At 38.0% G+C, this 20,725-nt stretch overlaps 1 protein-coding gene across 3 annotated transcripts in view; it reads right to left on the bottom strand.

Annotated features, from left to right (window-relative positions):
• The window catches only part of HDAC8 (histone deacetylase 8), a 418,507-nt gene that overhangs the window by 153,920 nt on the left and 243,862 nt on the right, over positions 1-20,725 (bottom strand). For all 3 annotated transcript variants that reach the window (XM_053579625.1, XM_053579623.1, XM_053579624.1), the window contains one exon: positions 19,850-19,944. In XM_053579625.1, the coding sequence (XP_053435600.1) occupies positions 19,850-19,944 (95 nt within the window). The remainder of the gene's footprint in view (positions 1-19,849; positions 19,945-20,725) is intronic.

Consider the following 20,725-nt stretch of genomic DNA (forward strand, 5'->3'; position numbering starts at 1 on the left):
TCTTTACTCATACTTACCTCCAGTCATATAAGATGATAATATCATATGAGATAATATGTATAATTTTATATATAACATACATATAATCTTATACGTATCATATTATACATATTATCATCTTATATCATAATATTTCATTTTGATATGTTTTCAAAGTTTCATTCCATGAGTTGTCACTATTATTAGTAAGGGTTGTTAGAGGCTAAATCCATGTAGCACTCAATACAGCACTTAGTTTCTTTTCTTATTAAGCATTCACTGGGTACCAAATTCTTAGCACTGAGATACTAAGAGGAAATAGATCCCTATCTGTGAGGACTTTCACCAATATTTATTATTAACAATAACATCTAAAATTTTTTTAGATAAAAAAGCATATTGAATGCTTACTATATGCCAGCCACTGTTCTAAACACGTTACTTCAACCAACACATTTAATCCTCACATTAATCTCATTTTATAGGTGAAGAAACTAAGGCAGACTGGTTAAATAATTTGCTCAACTTGCTTAGGACATACTATTACTATGATATCTCCCTAGAACTGGTAAATGAAAGGAGGTCTGTCTTATATTTATTTCATTTTAAAAGTTTTAATTACATAAACTTGTTTACATTAAAAAAGTCATACATATATGGTAAAGACTTCTAAAGGTACCAAAAGGTATATAATGAACTATGAGTCTTGACTTCTGGCAATGATGGAATAACTTCTATCAGACTAAGTGGGGGTTATGATAAATTGTTTGAAGATATTGGAGAATAATTAAAGCAGGTAGAAGAAGAGGGAATTCAACCCTTGAAACAATGGAACCATACTGGATAAAAATCATATTTATTTTTATTTTGTGTGGTGGGGGGTAGAGCTCAACTAGAAAGCTACAGTCTTATTTCCCCAAGGAGTCAGAGCACAGAGTTAAAGGTCACCAGAGTCTTATAAGACCCCAAATCTAAAGACCCCAGTAAAAATTCACTCATTATACCAAGGATCAGAAAAATATCTATTTGAATGAGAAAAGACAATCAACAAATGTCAACATCAAGATGACACATAAACATGGATGGAGCTGGAACATATTCTTCTTAGTAAAGTATCTCAAGAATGGAAGACAAAGTATCCAATGTACTCAGCCCTACTATGAAACTAATGTATGGCTTTCACATGAAAGCTATAACCCAGTTATAACCTAAGAATATGGGGAAGAGGGAGAGGGAGGGGAGGGAGGGGGGAGAATGGGCAGAGGCAGGGTGATTGGTGAGATTACACCTGTGGTGCATCTTACAAGGGTACATGTGAAACTTAGTAAATTTAGAATTTAAATGTCTTATCACAATAACTAAGAAAATACCAGGAAGGCTATGTTAACCAATGGTATATAAAACCATGGTTAACCAGTGTATGGTGCCCCATGATTGCATTAATGTACACAGCTATGATTTAATAATAAATAAATAAATAAATAAATAAATAAATAAATATAATGATGGTGAAAAACAATGACACATAAGTTGAAATTATCTGACAAAGACTTCAAGACAGCTATCATAAAAATATTTCAATGAGCAATAACAAGCCCACTAGGAACAAAATGAAAAACACAGAAAGTATTAAGAAAGAAACAGAAAACATCATAAAGACTAAATGGAAATTATAGCTGCTCCTCCCTTTTATCCCCTGTTTTAGAGATGAGGTCTCTCTATGTTGCCCAAGCTGGCCTGAACTCCTAGGCTAAAGCAATCCTCCCACCTCACCAACCTGAGTAGCTGGGATTATAGGTACACACCATTATGCCCCCTACATAAAAATTTTATTTTTTAATTTTATTTTGAGACAGAATCTCACTCTGTCATCCTGGATAGTATGCTGTGATGTCATTTTAGCTCACAGCAACCTCAAACTCTTAGGCTCAGGTGATCCCCTTGCCTCAGCCTCTCAAGTCGCTGGGACTACAGGTGCCCACCACCATGCCCAGCTAATTGTTAGTAGAGACGGAGTCTGACTCTTGCTCAGGCTGGTCTTGAATTCCTGAGCTCAAGCAATCTACCCACTTCAGTCTCCTAGAGTGCTAGGATGATAGGCGTGAGCCACTATGCCCAGCCTACATGAAAATTTTAGAACTGAAAAATATAATAACTAAAATAAAAAACTTACTGGATGGGTTAAATCAGTGGTTCTCAACCTGGGGTCACGACCCCTTTGGGGGTTGAACGACCCTTTCACAGGGGTCAACTAAATATATCCTGCATATCAGATATTTACATTACGATTCATAAGAGTAGCAAAATTATAGTTATGAAGTGGCAATGAAAATAATTTTATGGTTGAGGGTCACCACAACATGAGGAACTGTATTAAAGGATCACTGCATTAGGAAAGTTGAGAATCACTGGGTTAAATAGAAGAATGGAGAAGACAAAGAAAAGAATCAGTAAACTTGAAAACAGAACAATAGCAATTACCTAGTCTGAACAATGAAGAGAAAATAGAGTAAAAAAAAAAAAAAAAAAGAAGAGACTTGGGGTCCTGTGTGACAAGAACAAGGACTTGAACATTTGCGTCATTAGAGTTCCAGAAGGAGAAAGAGGTGACACTGAAAAAATATTCAAGGAAATGGCTAAAACTTACCCCAAATTCAGTAAAAGAAATAATCATACAGATCCAAGAAGTGGAATGAACCTTCAAAATTATAAACCCAAAGAAATCTACTCCAAGGCTTGGTGCCTGTAGCTCAGTGGCTAGGGTGCTGGCCACATACACCGGGGCTGGCAGGTTCCAACCCAGCCAGGGCCTGCCAAGCAATAACAACAACAACAAAAATAGTTGGGCACTGTGGCAGGAGCCTGTAGTCCCAGCTACTTGGGAGGCTGAGGCAAGAGAATCTCTTAAACCCAAGAGTTTGAGGTTGCTGTGAGCTGTGATGCCATGGCACTCTACTGAGGGTGAAATAGACTCTGTCTCAAAAGAAATTCACTCCAAGACAAATTATATTCAAATATCTGAAAAATAAAGACAAAAAATATCTTGAAAGAAGCTAGAGAAAAATGATGCATTACTCACATGGGAATAATAACTCGAACGACAATGGATTTCTCATCAGAAACTAGAGAGACCAGAAAGAAGTATATTTTTTAAGTGCTGAAAGAAAAGAAATTGCCAATCCAGAATTCTATACCCAGTGAAAATATCCTTCAGGAGTGAAAAGAAATCAAGACATTCTCAAATGCAGGAAAAAAGAGAACTTGTCAGCAGATCTACCCTAAATAAATGGAAAAAACTTTGTTCTCCACACAGAAAGGAAATGATAAAAGAAGAAATTTAGAGCATCTGGAAGTAAGAAAGACTGCAGAAAGCATAAAAAATAGGTAAATATAACAGACTTTCCTTATCCTCTTAAGTTTTCTTAATTATGTTAGATGATTGAAACAAAAACTATAACATTGCCTTATGTGGTTTTCAATGTATGTAGAGGAAATATTTAAGATATAAAGGAAGAAAGGTAGAGACACATAAAGGGAGGTAGGGTTTCTTCATTCACAGGTGTAAAATGTTGATATCAATAGTCTGTGATGTTACATATGTAAAATCTAATACCTGAAGCAACCACTGAAAAATCTATACACACAAAAGATACCATAGATAAATGAGGATGAAATTCTTAAAAAATGTCCAAATAACACAAATGAAGGTAGTAGTAAGAAACAGAGAGAACAAATAGAAAATAAACAATAAAATGGCAGACTTAAGCCCTCACATATCAAAACTACATTAAAAGTAAATGGTCTACACCAATAAGAAGATAGAGATAGGCAGAAAGAACCACAACTCAATTGTATTCTGTCAACACTAAATTCACTTCAAATATGACATAGGGAAATTAAAAGAATATGTTAGAAAAGATATGGTATGTAAACAGTAATCAAAAGAAAGCATGAGTGGCAGTTTCTTTCTTTTTTTTTTTTGGATACAACAAATTGATTGTTTTATCAATTCAGTAACATTGATAAAGATTTACAGTTTTTTCCATGTTTTACTTCTGTGAACCAAGTCCAAAATCATTCTTTATACTTTCTTCACATTCAGGTATTTCTATATTCTTGCTTTTATTTTAGTAAGAAAGAGTCTTTTTTTATTTTTTTTTTATTAAATCATAGCTGTGTACATTAGTATGATCATGGGGCACCATACACTTGGTTCATAGACCGTTTGACACATTTTCATCACACTAGTTGACATAGCTTTTGTGGCATTTTCTTAGTTACTTTGCTAAGACCTTTACATTCCACATTTACTAGGATTCACATATTCCCTTGTAAGATGCACCGCAGGTGTAATCCCATTAATCCCCCTCCCTCCACCTCCCTCCCCCCTTCCTCCCCTCCTTTTCCCCCTTCTCCCTATTCTTAGGTTGTAACTGGGTTATAGCTTTCATGTGAAGGTCCTACATTAGTTTCATAATAAGGGTGAGTACATTGGGTACTTTTTCTTCCATTCTTGAGACACTTTACTAAGAAGAATATCTTCCAGCTCCATCCATGTAAACAGGAAAGAGGTAAAGTCTCCATCTTTTTTTAAGGCTGCATAATATTCCACGGTGTACATATACCACTATTTATTAATCCATTCGTGGATCAATGGGCACTTGGGCTTTTTCCATGACTTAGCAATTATGAATAGGGCTGCAATAAATATTCAAATACAAATATCTTTGTTATGATGTGATTTTGGGTCTTCTGGGTGTATGCCCAGTAGAGGGATTACAGGATTGAATGGCAGATCTATTTTTAGATCTCTAAGTGTTCTCCATATCTCTTTCCAAAAGGAATGTATTAATTTGCATTTCCACCAGCAGTGCAAAAGTGTTCCCTTTTCTCCACATCCACGCCAACATCTCTGGTCTTGGGATTTTGTGATGTAGGCTAGTCTCACTGGAGTTAGATGATATCTCAAAGTAGTTTTGATTTGCATTTCTCTGATGATTAAAGATGATGAGCATTTTTTCATATGTCTGAAGGCCGTGCGCCTGTCTTCTTCAGAGAAGTTTCTCTTCAAGTCCCTTGCCCAGCCTGCGATGGGATCCCTTGTTCTTTTCTTGCTAATGCGTTGGAGTTCTCTGTGGATTCTGGTTATTAAACCTTTGTCAGAGACATAACCTGCAAATATCTTTTCCCATTCTGAGGGCTGTTTGCTCGCTTTACTTACTGTGTTCTTGGCTGTGCAGAAGCTTTTTAGTTTGATGAAGTCCCAACAGTGTATTTTTGAAGCACCTTCAATTGCCCGGGGGGTCCTTCTCATGAAAAACTCGCCCAGCCCAATTTCTTCAAGCGTTTTCCCTGCACTCTCTTCTAGTATTTTTATAGTTTCATGTCTTAAGTTTAAATCTTAATCCAGTGAGAGTCTACCTTGGTTAATGGTGAGAGGTGTGGGTCCAGTTTCAGTCTTCTACAGGTTGCCAGCCAGTTCACCCAGCACCATTTGTTAAATAGGGAATCTTTTCCCCATTGAATGTTTTTAACTGGCTTATCAAAGATCAAATAACGGTAATTAGTTGGATTCATCTCTTGGTTCTCTATTCTGTTCCAAACATCTACTTCTCTGTTTTTGTGCCAGTACCATGCTGTTTTGATCACTATTGATTTGTAGTATAGTCTGAGGTCTGATAGCATGATTCCTCCTGCTTTGTTTTTATTTTTGAGTAATGTCTTGGCTATTTGAGGTTTTTTCTGATTCCACATAAAATGAAGTATTGTTTTTTCAAGATCTTTAAAGTATGACAGTGGAGTTTTAATGGGTATTGCGTTGAAATTATATAATGCTTTGGGTAGTATGGACATTTTAACAATGTTGATTCTTCCCAACCATGAGCATGGTATATTTTTCCATTTGTTAACATTCTCAGCTATCTCTTTTCTTAGAGTTTCATAGTTCTCCTTATATAAATCTTTCACGTCCTTTGTTAGATAAACTCCCAAATATTTCATCTTCTTTGGCACTACTGTGAATGGGATAGAGTCCTTAATTGTTTTTTCAACTTGACTATTGTTGGTATATATAAAGGCTACTGATTTATGTATGTTGATTTTGTAACCTGAGACGCTGCTGTATTCCTTGATCACTTCTAAGAGTTTTGTAGTAGAGTCCCTAGTATTTTCCAGATATACAATCATATCATCTGCGAAGAGCGAAAGTTTGATCTCTTCTGACCCCATGTGGATACCCTAGATCGCCTTTTCTTCCCTAATTGCGGTGGCTAAAACTTCCATTACAATGTTAAAGAGCAATGGAGACAATGGGCAGCCTTGTCTGGTTCCAGATCTAGGTGGAAATGATTCCAATTTAACTCCATTCAATATCATATTGACTGTGGGTTTTCTGTAGATGGCCTCTATCAGTTTAAGAAATGTCCCTTCTATACCAATTTTCTTAAGTGTTCTGATCATGAAGGGATGTTGGATGTTATCAAAAGCTTTTTCTGCATCGATTGAGAGAATCATATGGTCTTTGTTTTTAAATTTGTTTATGTATTGAATTATATTTATAGATTTACATATATTGAACCAGCCTTGAGACCCTGGGATAAAACCGACTTGGTCATGATGTATGATTTGTTTGATATGTTGCTGGATTCTGTTTGTTAGAATCTTGTTGAATATTTTTGCATCTATATTCATTAGTGATATTGGTCTATAATGTTCTTTTCTTGTTTGGTCTTTTCCTGGTTTGGGGATCAGGGTGTTGTTTGCTTCATAGAACGTGTTGGGTAGTCGTCCTTCTTTTTCTACCTTTTGGAACAGGTTGTGTAGTATAGGTACTAATTCCTCTTTAAAGGTTTGGTAGAATTCTGACGTAAAACCATCTGGTCCCGGGCTTTTCTTTTTGGGGAGGTTTTGTATGGTTGATGTTATTTCCGAACTTGATATGGGCCTGTTCAACATTTCCACTTGATTTTGGTTAAGTCTTGGAAGGTGATGTGCTTCCAAGTAATGGTCAATTTCCTTCAGATTGTCGTATTTCTGAGAATAAAGTTTCTTGTAATATTCATTAAGGATTTTTTGGATTTCTGAGGAGTCTGTTGTTATACTGTCTTTGTTATTTCTGATTTATGAGATTAGAGATTTTACTCTTTTTTTCCTGATTAGGTTGGCCAAAGGTTTATCTATTTTGTTGACCTTTCAGAAAACCAGGTTTTTGATTTATTGATCTGTTGTATTATTCTTTTGTTTTCAATTTCATTTAGTTCTGCTCTGATTTTGGTTATTTCTTTTCTTCTACTGGATTTGGGGTTGGAGTGTTCTTCCATTTCCAGTCTCTTGAGATGTCCCATTAAGTTGCTTACTTCCTCTCTTTCTGATCTCTTAAGGAAGGCTTGCAGTGCTATAAATTTCCCTCTTAGAACTGCCTTTGTGGAGTCCCAGAGGTTCTGATAGTTCATCTCTTCATTGTCGTTTTGTTCCGGAAATTTGGCAATTTCCTTCTTGATCTCATCTCTGACCCAGCTATCATTCAGCATAAGGTTATTTAACTTCTATGTTTTTGTATGAGTATGCAGATTCCTGTTGTTGCTCATCTCAAGTTTTATTCCATGATGGTCTGAGAAGATGCATGGAATAATTTCTATTCCTTTAAATTTACTGAGGTTAGACTTGTGACCTAAGATGTGATCGATTCTGGAGTAAGTTCTGTGGGCTGATGAGAAGTATGTGAATTCTGTTCTGTTGGGATGAAATGTTCTGTAGATGTGTGCTAAATCTAAATGCTGGATGGTTAGATTTAAATCTAGAATTTCTTTACTCAGCTTTTTGTTGGAGGATCGATCCATCGCTGCCAAAGGAGTGTTAAAATCTCTATTATAGAGTTGGAGGAAATCAAGTTGCTCATGTCTGTTAGAGTTTCTCTTATAAATTGAGGTGCATTCTGGTTGGGTGCATAGATATTAATAATTGAAATCTCATCATATTCAGTCTTACCCTTAACAAATATGAAGTGATCATTTTTGTCCTTCCTTACTTTTGTTGGTTTAAAGCCTATTGTGTCCGCAAATAAAACTGCAACACCTGCTTTTTTCTGGTTACCATTTGCCTGAAATATGGATGACCATCCTGTCACCCTGAGTCTGTATTTGTCTTTTAAGTTAAGATGTGACTCTTGTATGCAACAAATGTCTGGCCTGAGTTTTTGTATCCAGTCAGCTAACCTATGTCTCTTTAGAGGGCAGTTTAATCCATTCACATTAATGGAGAGTATTGATAAGTTTGGTGAAATTTTGGGTATTGTGTTTTTCGAAAGTCCAATAGGCATTTTTAATCATTTTGCCATTGTGGAAGTTGGAGTTTGATCAGAAGTTTCTGAGTGAGTTTACTTTTGTTGTAGAGGATTGGGTTGTTCATTATGGAGGATAGGTCAGAGAATATCCTGAAGAACTGGTTTGGTTATGGCAAATTTCTTCAGCATATGAATGTCATTAAAGTATTTAATTTCTCCATCATAAATGAAACTCAGTTTAGCTGGGTATGAGATACGGGGTTGCAAGTTATTTTGCTTGAGGAGATTAAACGTTGATGACTACCCTCTTCTGGCTTGAAAAGTTTCAGCAGAGAGATCTGCAGTCATTCTAATGTTCTTCCCTTTGAAAGTAATAGTTTTCTTTCGCCTGGCCACTTTGAGAATTTTATCCTTCATATTAAGTTTAGTGAAGTTAATTATGACATGCCTGGGGGATGTCTTATTGGGGTTGAGTCATGCTGGGGTTATGAAGCTATCTGCTATCTGAATTTCAGGTTCTCTAGGCATGTCTGGAAAATTCTCTTTCATAATTTCATGCAGAAGGGCCTCTGTGCCCAGTGAGGCCACTTCATCTGTTTCAGGAATTCCTATGAGTTGGATATTGCCTTCTTCTAGTTATCCCAGAGCTCTCTGAGAGAGTGATCCATTTTTGCTCTCCATTTCTCTTCCTCTTTGAGAGTTTGGGAGCGTTCAAAGGCTTTATCTTCGATGTCGGAGATCCTTTCTTCTGCTTGGTCCATTGTGTTACTAAGGGATTCTACTGTATTTTTCATATCTTTGAGGGATGCAAATTCTTGCTTCAGTGTTTCTAAGTCTTTGGTGGTTTTGTCTTTAAATTCGTTAAATTCTTGAGACAGCTTTTGAATTTCTCCACGAATTCCTAGTTACATTTTGTTAATCTTGTTTGCCATCCAAATTCTGAATTTGATTTCTGACATTTCAGCCAGATGTTTGTGAATGGGATCTTCAATTACATCTGCCATATCTTTCCTTGGGGGGGTTGATCTATTCTGGTTATTCATGTTACCAGAGTTTTTCCGCTGATTCCGCCCCATGATTGTTTTACTTCCTTTGATTTCTCCCTTGGTGTTTTGTCCAGAACCCGTACAGGGCTGTGGCCTGAGAAACTGGGGCCCTGTTTGGTGTAGAGGGGCTAAGTGGGTTCTGTCTTGTTTTCAGCTGGTTTCTATTTGACCCTAGTGAAACAGTTACTCTGGGTTGAAGTCTCAGCTATGGAGAAATACCAGCAATTAAGTCACTCCACCCACCACAGGCAACAAATGGAAAAGGAAAATCAAACCTTCCTATAACCACTCACCCAGGGCACCACCTGAATAGTCCCCAGGTGAGTGGCTCAGTTCAAAAGGTCCAAATCAATTGTCTCAGTGAGCAGCTGCCTTGGGTGGGAGAGTTCAAGAGGTCCCTGGGAACTGGATCAGAGGGGTCTGGTGACTGCTGTAATATGGCTTGCTCCAGTGCTGCGTGGAGTCAGGAAGAGCCACCCAGTAAATAGATCAGTCTGGGAAGATTGATGCCTCCTTCCCCACCTTGCAGCTCTGTCACACCCAGTTGCTGCTAGCCCCACAGGGCCGTGACCCAGTCAGTTGTCTGCAGTAAGCAGATACTCCAGGGGTTTGCACCTGCCTAAGTCACAGGGTAGTCTGTGTCTGCTCGTCTAGGCCGCTACTCTCTATCTTTATTCAGCAGGGGGTGGTGTGACCTGTCAACCTCGGGCACTTGATGGAGGCTGGAGGTGTTAACTCAGTTCCAGCTCCACCCTTAATTTATGTTACTGGGTGAATGGAACAACCCTGTGGGAGTTTGTTTCTGACCCTGCTAGATTCCTCTGCAGAGGAGATGCTGATTTGAGTTCCCAGAACCTGTGCCTCAAGCCCTGTCTTTAGTCCTGTGGGTTTATATTCGCAGCACGATCAGTTGTCGGCTGCAGCCTCTTGGCCTCCTTTGTCTATAGGCTGGGGATCCCCTGAGGGCCAGGTGCATCTTAGGCTCAGTCAAGCGGTCCTCTGTATCAGCCCCACTTTGGGAGTTTCCCGGCTCTGCGGGTGTGTTTTCTAGTCCCTGTGTTCCACCCAGATCAGTGCTGCAACAGGCAAACCCTTTACTCATGGGGCCTGTGTTTGAGTCCCAGGTCTGTTCCATGGTGTTTGCCATCTGAGAAGATGCTCGGCCTCATCTGGTTGCCCAGGAAGATAGGAGGAGAGGCTGTGGGATATCTGGGGGTGGGCCTTGTTATTGCTGAAGACGGCTGTTGCTCTGCACCTCGGGGCACCACCGCTCCAGTGTAATTCCCTCTTAGCCAACCGTCGTCTTCTCGCTCCTTTGCTACAGAGTCAGCACTGGCCAGCTGCAGTGCAGGTCTTGTCTGCACCTCTCGAGAGTTCACCCAAGAATCTGGACTCCTGGGGGGGCAGGTCTCCAGATCATGGAGTGAGAGTGGAGGGGAGTGTTAGGAGCTCAGTGTTGCAGGTCGTAACACCAAGCTCATTGAGACCAAATGAACAAATAAACAGATACAAAGGTTACCAGGCACACGGGCCCATAGATACAGAGACAGACGGAAACAGACAGACATACAGGTAACAGCCATGACAACAGCAATATAAGAACAACTGCAATAAAAATAGTGATAATTGTAAAATAATTGAAAGAAAGGAAAAAAAGAGAGAAAAAAGTGGTGTTAGTAGGAATGTTAAATGAGAAGAAGAAATTAAAATTAGAAGACATAGAAATAAAAAATATATGTATATAAGAAGTAATAATAAAAAATTATCGAAATCTCCTCTAAGAAAATCGTGAGGAAAAAACAGACAAAAACAAACAAACAAACAAAAAACCCGTGAAAACCAAAAAAACCAAAAAGCAAAAAACAAAACAAAACAAAAAGGCACCAACTACAAAAATATTCTTGCGTGTAGAAATATACCTATATATATCTATATGTCTGCTGTAGAGATCAATTTTCATAGGAATATATTCATACTGCAATATACTTCTGGACACCAGGTGGCGCTGAGTGGTTCTGAGGCTTATAGCTGATTTACAGTTTATACTGTTACCATGGTAACCACCTTCTATGGCCTATGGCCATTTTGGAATTTCTGCAAAAGTTTGTTGCCTAAGAATTGTGTAACCTCGGCTGTTCTTTTCTAGATAGCACTTGGACTGACCTTCCCACTCAGTGCAGGTGTCCACGCTTCTCAAGTCTTTCCACTCTGTTCCCAGGTTCTCCTGCAAACTGGCGACTGCAATCGGCTGTAGGGGGAGAGGTGCTGACTTCGCGTGGTTGTTGGCGGGCTTGCGGTTTTATCTGCTGTAGCTGGCTCCGGGGGCTGAAGCCAAATTTGCGGCCTCAGCAGCCAAAGCTGGGTCCGTGGCTTCAGTAGCTTCCCGGCTTTAGCAGCCAAAGCCGGGTCCGCGGTTGGAGCGTTCCGGGGGCTTATTCTGGGTTTTAAGGTTCAGAGTTTCCCTTTTGGATGGGCGCCCGCCAGTTCTCCCGCAGCCTAAACTGCCAGCCCCCTCCAACGCCTGGGGGAAAGGTGCCCGCCCTTTTGGGTAGTTCAAAATGTCTGTTTCCCAGGCAGGATCCCTTCCCTTCAATTGTCCAACAGTTTGCCCAGCTCCCCGTGGTTTTGAGTGGCTCTCCTTTAGGATGCCTCCCTCAGTTCAGGAATAATTATTTGTCAATTGGGTTTTGTCAGCATTTACAAGCTGCTGACCTCCGTAGGGGAGGGGCCTGCTGACCAGCACGGCCGAGCAGGGAAGAATCTCTACAACAGAGTTTGTGATTTTAAATTATGCCTCATATATAGCGATCCGCCAGTTCGCTGGGCGTCTCCAATTGTCTGTCCACTCCAATAATCCACACACAGGGAAGGTCCAGACTGCCTTTCCTCTTACCTGATGGCTTGGGAAAGGTGGGCTACACGTCCGTCCTGTCCGCCATCATGCTCCGCCCCCCTCTTTCAAATTTTTTAAGAATGATTTTTGTGAAACCATGGATAAGTAAAAAATTTGTGCTGTTTTCTAACATGAGACCAATGTAGTACAGACAGCTCAAAATATCAATGAAGTGTTTGGGAAGGATGTGGCAAATGAACACACAGTATATCGATGGCTTGAGAAGTTCCATTTTGGTGCTTGAAAATAAGCCATGTGGGCGACTTGAGACCAAGGTGGATAATGATGAACTGAAAGCTGTAGTGGAAGCAAATCTATCTCAACCTACGCGTGAAATAGCAGCAAAGGCTGACATTACTATTCCAAAAATATTGGACCATTTGAAACAAATTAGCAAGGTAAAGAAGCCAGATAGATTTGAAACAAATCAGCAAGGTAAAGAAGCCAGATCTTCACTCTTTGTCAGAAGAAAAACTGTCTTAAAGCTTGCCTTTCTTTGTTGTCACAACATAAAGGCAAACAAGTTCTACACCATATTGTTACCTGTAATGAAAAATGGATTCTTTTTGACAACTGCAAGTGTTCAACACAATGGTTGGATAAAGATGAAGTGCCGAAACACAGTCCAAAAGTGAATATCTATCAAGAAAAGCTAATGGTGTCTGTTTGGTGGTCCAGAACTGGTATTATCCACTACAGTAAAACCTGGTCAATCGATTATAGTGGATGTTCAGTGCAACCAACTGAATGACATGATGAAGATGTCTGCAATTAAGCAACTGAGATTGGCGAATAGAGACAGGTCAATCCTCTTGCAGGACAATACTTGGCTACATTTTGTACAAACACTGCTGCTCAAACTACAAAAGCCAGACTTGGAAACTCTCTGCCAGCCACCACATTCTCCAGACCTTGCACCAACTGATTACCATGGCTTTGGACCACTTCTTGCAAGGAAAAATATTCAATTCTTAACAAGCTGTGGAAAATGTTTTTCACAGTTTCATTGCCACTTTCTTTCCAGGCTTCCTTGTTGCTGGCATAAATAAGCTACCACTAAGATGACAAAACTAGGGCGACGCCTGTGGCTCAAAGGAGTAGGGCGCCAGCCCCATATGCCGGAGGTGACAGGTTCAAACTCAACCCCAGCCAAAAACTGCAAAAAAAAAAAAAAAAAAAAAAAGACAAAACTGTATCAATGGGTTAAGCACATACTTTGATTAGCTGTACTGCTTCTTATTTTAAATTATAATAAACTAAACTTTTGATCCAAAACTGGACATTTCGTATTTAATGACTTAACCATAATCATACGAAAGCAGCTGTGACAATATTAAAATCAGATAAAGCTAGACTTCAGGACAAGAAATATTACAGATATAAAGAAGGATATTTCATAATATCCTTCATGTATACATCTAATAACAAAGCTTCAAAAACATATGAAGTCAAAATTGACACAACTGAAAGGAAAAACAGCCAAATCCAAAATTAAAGATTTCAACTCTCTCAGCAATTGACAGAACAAGCAGACAGAAAATTAGTAGGTATATAGAAGATGCAAACAACACTCTCAATCCACCTGTTCTAATTGATAATGAGAGAAAAGGGGATTCTTTGCCATACGTTCTTTGCAAGTTGCACATGAAAATTCACCAAGATAGATTCATGTACTGGGCTATAAAAATTTCAATAAATATAAAAGGACTGAAATTATGTAGAGTATGTTCTCTGAGCAAAGCAAAATTAAATTAAAATTAAAAACAAATGACAGAAAAATATCTGGAAAGTTCTGAAATACTTGGAAATTAATTTAAGAACAAACATACTTCTAAATAAGTCATCGAAGAAGAAAATATCTTGAACCAAGTGAAAATGAAAACATCAAAATTTGTGGGATGCAGCTAAAGCATGTTTAGATGGAAATTTATAGCTTTAAAATGCTGATATTAGAAAAGAAGAAAGGCTTAAAAATCTATGAATGAAGTTTCTATCAATGAAACTAGAAAAAGAACTAAAAACAATACAAAGTAAGCTGAATGAAGGAATTAACAAAGATATGGACAGAAATAATGAAATAGAAAAGAGATAAATAAAGTCAATGAGACTAAAAGCTGGCACTTTGGAGAAAATTATACCTCAGTAAAACTGCTAAATCACTAGTTAAAACGATCAAGAAAAAAAGAAACAAATCACTCATAACAGGAATGAAAGAGGGAATATCTCTATAGATTCTATATACATTTAAAGCAATAATGGTAAAATATTACAAGTAAACAGGCAAATTCCTTGAAAGACAAATTACCAACATGAAATCAAGAAATAGAAAATCTGAATAGCCATATAACTATTAAGGAAATTAAATTTATAATTAAAGGCCTTCCCATGAAGAAAACTCCAGGCTCACTGATAAATTCTCCCTCCCCACTAGTAAATTCTATCAAACATTTTGAGAAGACACAGTACCAATTCTACACAATTTTTTTTCAGAAAACATGAGAGGTGATATTTCCCAAGCAATTTTATGAGATCAGCATTGCCTGATATCAAAACTAGGCAAAGACATTACACCAAAAAGAAAACAATAGGCCAATATCCCTCATCCACATAGACACAAAAGGACACAAAAAGGTTTGGCCAAATTTCAGCAAATTGAATCCAGCAATATATAAAAAGTATAACATACCATGACCAAGTAGAGTTTATTCCAGGAATGCAAAGTAGCTTTAACCTAAAAAAATCAGTACAATTTACTGTACTAATAGAATAAAGGAGAATACCATATGATTGTTTCAACAGGTGACAAAAGGCATTTGATGAAATTCAGTACTCATTTGTGAGAAGAAAATTCTGAGTAAACTAGAAATAGAAGGGAGCTTCCTCAATCTAATGGACATTTTTGAAAAAAAAAAAAAAAACCTATAGCTAACATCCCACTTCATAGAGAAAGATTAAGTGCTATCTCTTTAAAATTGGGAGCAAGATAAATACATTCACCCACCATTTCTACTTGGCATTGCACTGGAGGCCCCAAGTGCAACGAGGTAAGAAAAAGAAAAAGCATGAAAACTGTACAGGAATAAGTAAAACTCTTTTTATTCACAGATGGCATGTTTGTACACATGAATCATGCCAAGAAATTTATTAAAAAGCTACTAGAGCTAATAAGTGAGTTTAGAAAGTTTACATTATTCAAAATCATAAAAATTCAATTGCATTTCAATATTCTGACAACAATCGGAAATAGAAATTTTAAAACATCGTTTACAATAACATCAAGATCATGAAATATAGTACTCAGAGGATAAATTTAATAAAATTTGTGCAAGAATTGTTCACTGAAGAACATAAATTAAAATTTGGAATTAAAGAAGAACCAAGTAAATGGAAAGATATAGTGAATTCATGGCTTAAATAAGTAAGTATTGTTTAGATGTTATTCGTCCTGAAATCCGTCTATAGATTCAGTGCAATCTACAGGTTAAAGTGCAAGACTGTTTTATATCAGTAACATATGCTTGTATATAAATTGACTTAATTATTTTTAATGGCTATATATATTTCCTAATAGGATTGAGATATAGCTTATCTAATTAGTCTATAAAAAGCAGTCTGATTAAGTAGTGTAGTGCAAGTACTTTCTGTTAGCAAATGTACCTGATGATATATATATGTGTGTGTGTGTGGGGGGGGGTGTAGATGAGCGCCTTACTCTAACTTAGACCATGGGATCTAAATAGTATTACTGGACTATAGAACATTCTTATGCATGATATCCCAGGTTACTGTGCTATATTAGCCACATACAGGTCTTTTGACAGAACCATGCCACCTTTAGGCTTTCCCTATGGTAGAGATACCTCGGTCAATCATACATATAGGTTCCATTCCTCACAGCTTTTCAGGTGGGGTCAAAACTCTTCTTCCAGCTGGGACTGCTTCCTCACTCCATGTTTGCTGGGACTGCTCCTTATTCCATGTTTGGCTGGCCAACCTGGCTCCCCAGTGCATGGGCTTAGACTAACTCCCCGATCACTGGCTATATAGCATCACTGGCTTTATGGTGTCACTTTTTTTATCTTATGAGGGATATGCTTGAAGTCTCACCCATAATCACTTATAATATTTGTGCTGGGCTTTGTCTTACCAACTCTCTTCCCTGCATTGACAATCAGTGTTTTCTCATGGATACACATATTTCATATAGCTGAGATACCTGGGTACTTCTTGCAAAGGTAAGAAGTTGCTTCTGAGGTTAAATTGTGTTTCCAGGGAAAGGCTAGATTATCCTTCCAATTCTTCCATCTTAAATAGAAATTTCCCAATGTGAATGTTGAGACACCTATTCAAATACTCATTTATTCAATTATTCACTGAACAAATGAACACCAAGTAGGTCAGTGCTTAATACTCTGCTAAGCTCTGAGGAGAATGCAGACAGCCAAAACACAGATGACCAAATGAATGATACAGACTATAAATGTTATAGGAGTATACTTTAACCTCTTAAGAAGTGGGCCTTTCTCAGGTCTCTCTCCCCTTTGCAATTTATCTTCCATGCTTTACCAAGTGAGTTTTCTAAAAACCAAAACTTATCTGTTTTTATAGAAGAAATGTATAAGCTTTTCAGTGTAGCATTGGGCTTCTCATAATCTGGCACCAATTTCCATTCAAATCTTCCTCCTTTCTCTCATATACCCTGGGTTCTACACATGGCAAACTTTTCAATGGTCCATTAGGCACCAGGCTCTTTTCAATCTCTGTTCCCTCTTCCTAGATTGCCTTTCCCTCCTTCTTCACCTAGGAAACTCCCAATCAACTCTAACATTCTGTTCAAAGACTTATTGAAATATTTCTCCTAGGCTTCTCATCTGTCCTGGATTTGAGCACATTATTCTATCATCTTTAGTAGATGGTGAGTTTTTTTTTTTTTTGAGATGGAGTTTCACTGTTTCCCAGGCTGAACTTGAATTCCTGGGCTCAAGTGATCCTCTCACCTTAGCCTCCCAAGTAGCTGGGACTATAGATACATGCCACTGCCTCGCTAGATAATGAGATTTTTGAGGGCATTGGGTTAATCTTGTTAGTCTTTCTATCTCTGAATTCAGAGATAAGGCCTAGCAAGTAGTAGGAGTGCAATGAATATTTGTTAAATGAATGAAGTAATAAGTAAAGATAAGAGCTCAAAGGGGCTTGGCATTTTTAGGTGAGGGTTTTTGAAAGGCATAGGCCTTGAAGCTGGACCTAGGTAAACAGTAGAGAACTGGGGAAAGGGAGGAGGAGGATTATTATCCTAGGAGATGGAAAAACAAAAGCCCACAACTGAGAGCAAAGAGAGTGAGGAGGTCAGCCAGGCTGCAGCTGATTTCTGTCATATACATTCTCACCTACCAGATTTCTCAATTATATTCTCAGCTCCTGGAGGACAGGGTATTTTGTGTATTCCTTTTGATCTCCTTTATATTTGATGCACAACTCCATTAGTCACTGTTCCTACTATCTCAGGGTTTTTTCTTCTCAGTATGTGCAATGTAATTATCTGTGCATTTGTATATCACTCTAGCACTTGCACCATCACCCTCCCCCAGCTGCTTGAGGTAGAGGAATGGGGTTTTACTATCTGTGCATCTTCCAAGATACCTTGCATAGTGCCTGGCACACAATGGGTGCTCAGCAAATATTTTTGATCTACCATTTTTGATTTGATTTAAGAGGACCACAAGGATATTGTGTGCAACTATGTATTGTGACAGAAAACTTATATCTGCCTTCATACTGTGTAGTCTATTTTTGGCAATTTTCATTAAAATGTTATCTTAGTGTACCTGGAAGACTGTCATTTCAATTTTCTTCTCTGTTCCTTCTTGGATGACTCACATCTCTTAAAGCAGAAGGATATGACAGAACAGATTCACAAAGGGTTTGGACAAATTTATGAATGGCTTAGTCATAAATGTCTGAATATAAGATGTCAGGAGCATGCAAAGGGGAAGGAGACTGGGTGAAGGGCACACTTATACGTATAACTTTGACTCGATATGTACAAAAACAAAGTACATCAACAAAAAATATGTACCCCTTAATATTCTAAAATTTAAAAAAAGAGGAACCATTTCAAAAATGCCTATTAGGTGCCAGGAACCATGTGTTAGGTACTTGACAGATATTAGATCTCATTCAATCTTACAGTGTATTTCAATATAAAGACAGAACATCTCTCCATCTATAAGGCTGAGCCCATATCCATTCAGGCACATAGCTTCTCCAGGTACCAAAGGAATATTTATCTTTATTAAAATTTTATCAATCCTTCACACAGATGAATCTTTGGATTTGCTTTTGCTTCTTAGGAACAGAATATTCATTCTCAATTCATGCTTCTACAGCTTAAAACTCCTTTCTGACATAACTTTATCAGATTTAAAATCTGATAAAGAGCTTTAAATTACAATGCAATCTGAGATATTCCCCTAGCACTAACAGTGATTACATTTATTCATAGCACTTACCTTTATATTTCATCAAGCTCCCAAAATACTGAATAAAGGTAAGCCAAGTCAAGAAAAGAGACTTCTATTAACCCTGACACCAGCAAATTGTCTCAAATTATAACATGTCTTCTATTTGTATTCTAGACATATTGGTTTTTCTGAGATACATATTATACCTCACCTGAGGTTAGAAGAAAATTGGTAGAAAATTAGTTTAAGTTGTTCTAATTAAAAAAAAATAATAGCAACTTTAAAAAGCATAATACTTCCAAGTATACAGCTTTTGCATCTGGCAGAAATCATAACATTGTAAGTAAAGCAGCATCCTTAATCCTTGAGAAATAGCTTGAGAAGGTGGGGTTGCATGTACTGGTTTGTTATTTTAAGTCACCCAGTCTAAGGTCTGTCCATACATCCTGATCTGTGATAACATGCTTCTTGCTGAGGTGGGGGACAGTGGGTAGGAATAGAAGGGGTATACCTTTGGATTAGGAATTATCACACTTATAAGTCCCAAACAGCTTTCCATTAGCTTGTTTTAGGAAAACTGGAAGAGATATCTTTGCTTTATAAAATGTAAAGCTCCTCACTTATGATTAAAGAAAATTGCAAGGGCTCAAATGACATGTTTCACATTTTAGATGGTCCTTTCCAACCTCTGTTTGCTATGAATTGCTAGAAAAACACGAGGCCAGACCTGTCTTTGTAGTGATTATGTGTTTCTTAAATTTTATTAGTCAAAAGAAAACTGATAGACCAGGACTACCATCAAAGAACATGTGCTACATACCACCTATGGGACTTCTAAAAAATAGATGAGAACCCAGCTTATACATTTTAAAAATAGCCCCTTCCTTTTTAAGGGGATGAAAATATGCACATATTCCAAAGAGCTCTTTGTGTGAACAGGTGACCCCTTCCCACAGTCTCTGTAATTAATTGAGAAATTAAAGTTGGTTGGCCTTTGAGATCTCTTGTAAAAAAAGGCAGAAGGTCTTGGATATTTTGGAACAAGAGTCCACTATTCTGCCAAGACAGTGTGTTATTGTTATTGAAGTGTCTCTCAACAAAACAGTATTGAGTGGTGAGGACGTGATTTTGATTAGGTGGAATGACTCAGCTCTTCCACTTAGAGAGGACTTGTCAGAGCCTTACTTACCTCATGATCTGGGATCTCAGAGGATAGTGTTTTCCCTAGGATGACCCCGGTCAAGTATGTCCAGCATCGAGCTGTGTTGGCAAGGTTATAGCCTCCTGTCTCCATCAAGATTTGTGAAGTTAGGAAAGAACAGTCACAAAACAGCAGGAGAGGGAAGGGGATAAGGAAGGAGAGAAAACTGTTTTAATAAAAGGGCTAAAAACACAACTCTAACTTACAGAATTTCATTTAAATATTGCTTTATGTTTTTTTTTTTTTTTTTTTTTTTTTGTAGAGAGGGGATCTCACTATGTTACCCAAGCTGGTCGCAAACTCCTGGCCTCCTGCCTTGGCCTTCTCAAATGCTGGAATTACAGGTATGTGCCATTGCAACCAGACCCTTTATGATATTTTTTACACCTAATGAATAGACTTTGGTGGAACAATCAGATCATGCACAGTGTAGAACAGGAAGTCCAAGTTCTACAATAAATAATGCACCTGAGGAATCTAATCTCCTCAATTTCATCAAGAGACATCAGCAAGCCTGAGATCCCTGGAACCCAGATCTCTTGATGTGACCTACTCATGGGAAAGAGTTCTGTGATGAATTTTGCAACAATTCTATAAAATGACTGCTGGATGTGATTTGTATTTTAAAACTATTGGAATATCTAGCCCTAAAAGCATCCATGAAAGAGGAAAGGAAAATGCTGACAGAAACAAACTTCCTTCTTTTAATATTAGCATTCCGTTCTGCAACAAAACATAGGCCTGGTGGCAGAGATCAAAGAAAGTGAGATGAGAAAGGGACCATTGATTGACACTTTGACCTATCTGGTCAGGTACTGTCATGGTCGCCCAGCAGTCATATTACACTGGCTAACAATCAGCACA

This window comes from Nycticebus coucang, chromosome X (genome assembly GCF_027406575.1).
Source record: "Nycticebus coucang isolate mNycCou1 chromosome X, mNycCou1.pri, whole genome shotgun sequence".
Taxonomy (NCBI): Eukaryota; Metazoa; Chordata; class Mammalia; order Primates; family Lorisidae; genus Nycticebus; species Nycticebus coucang.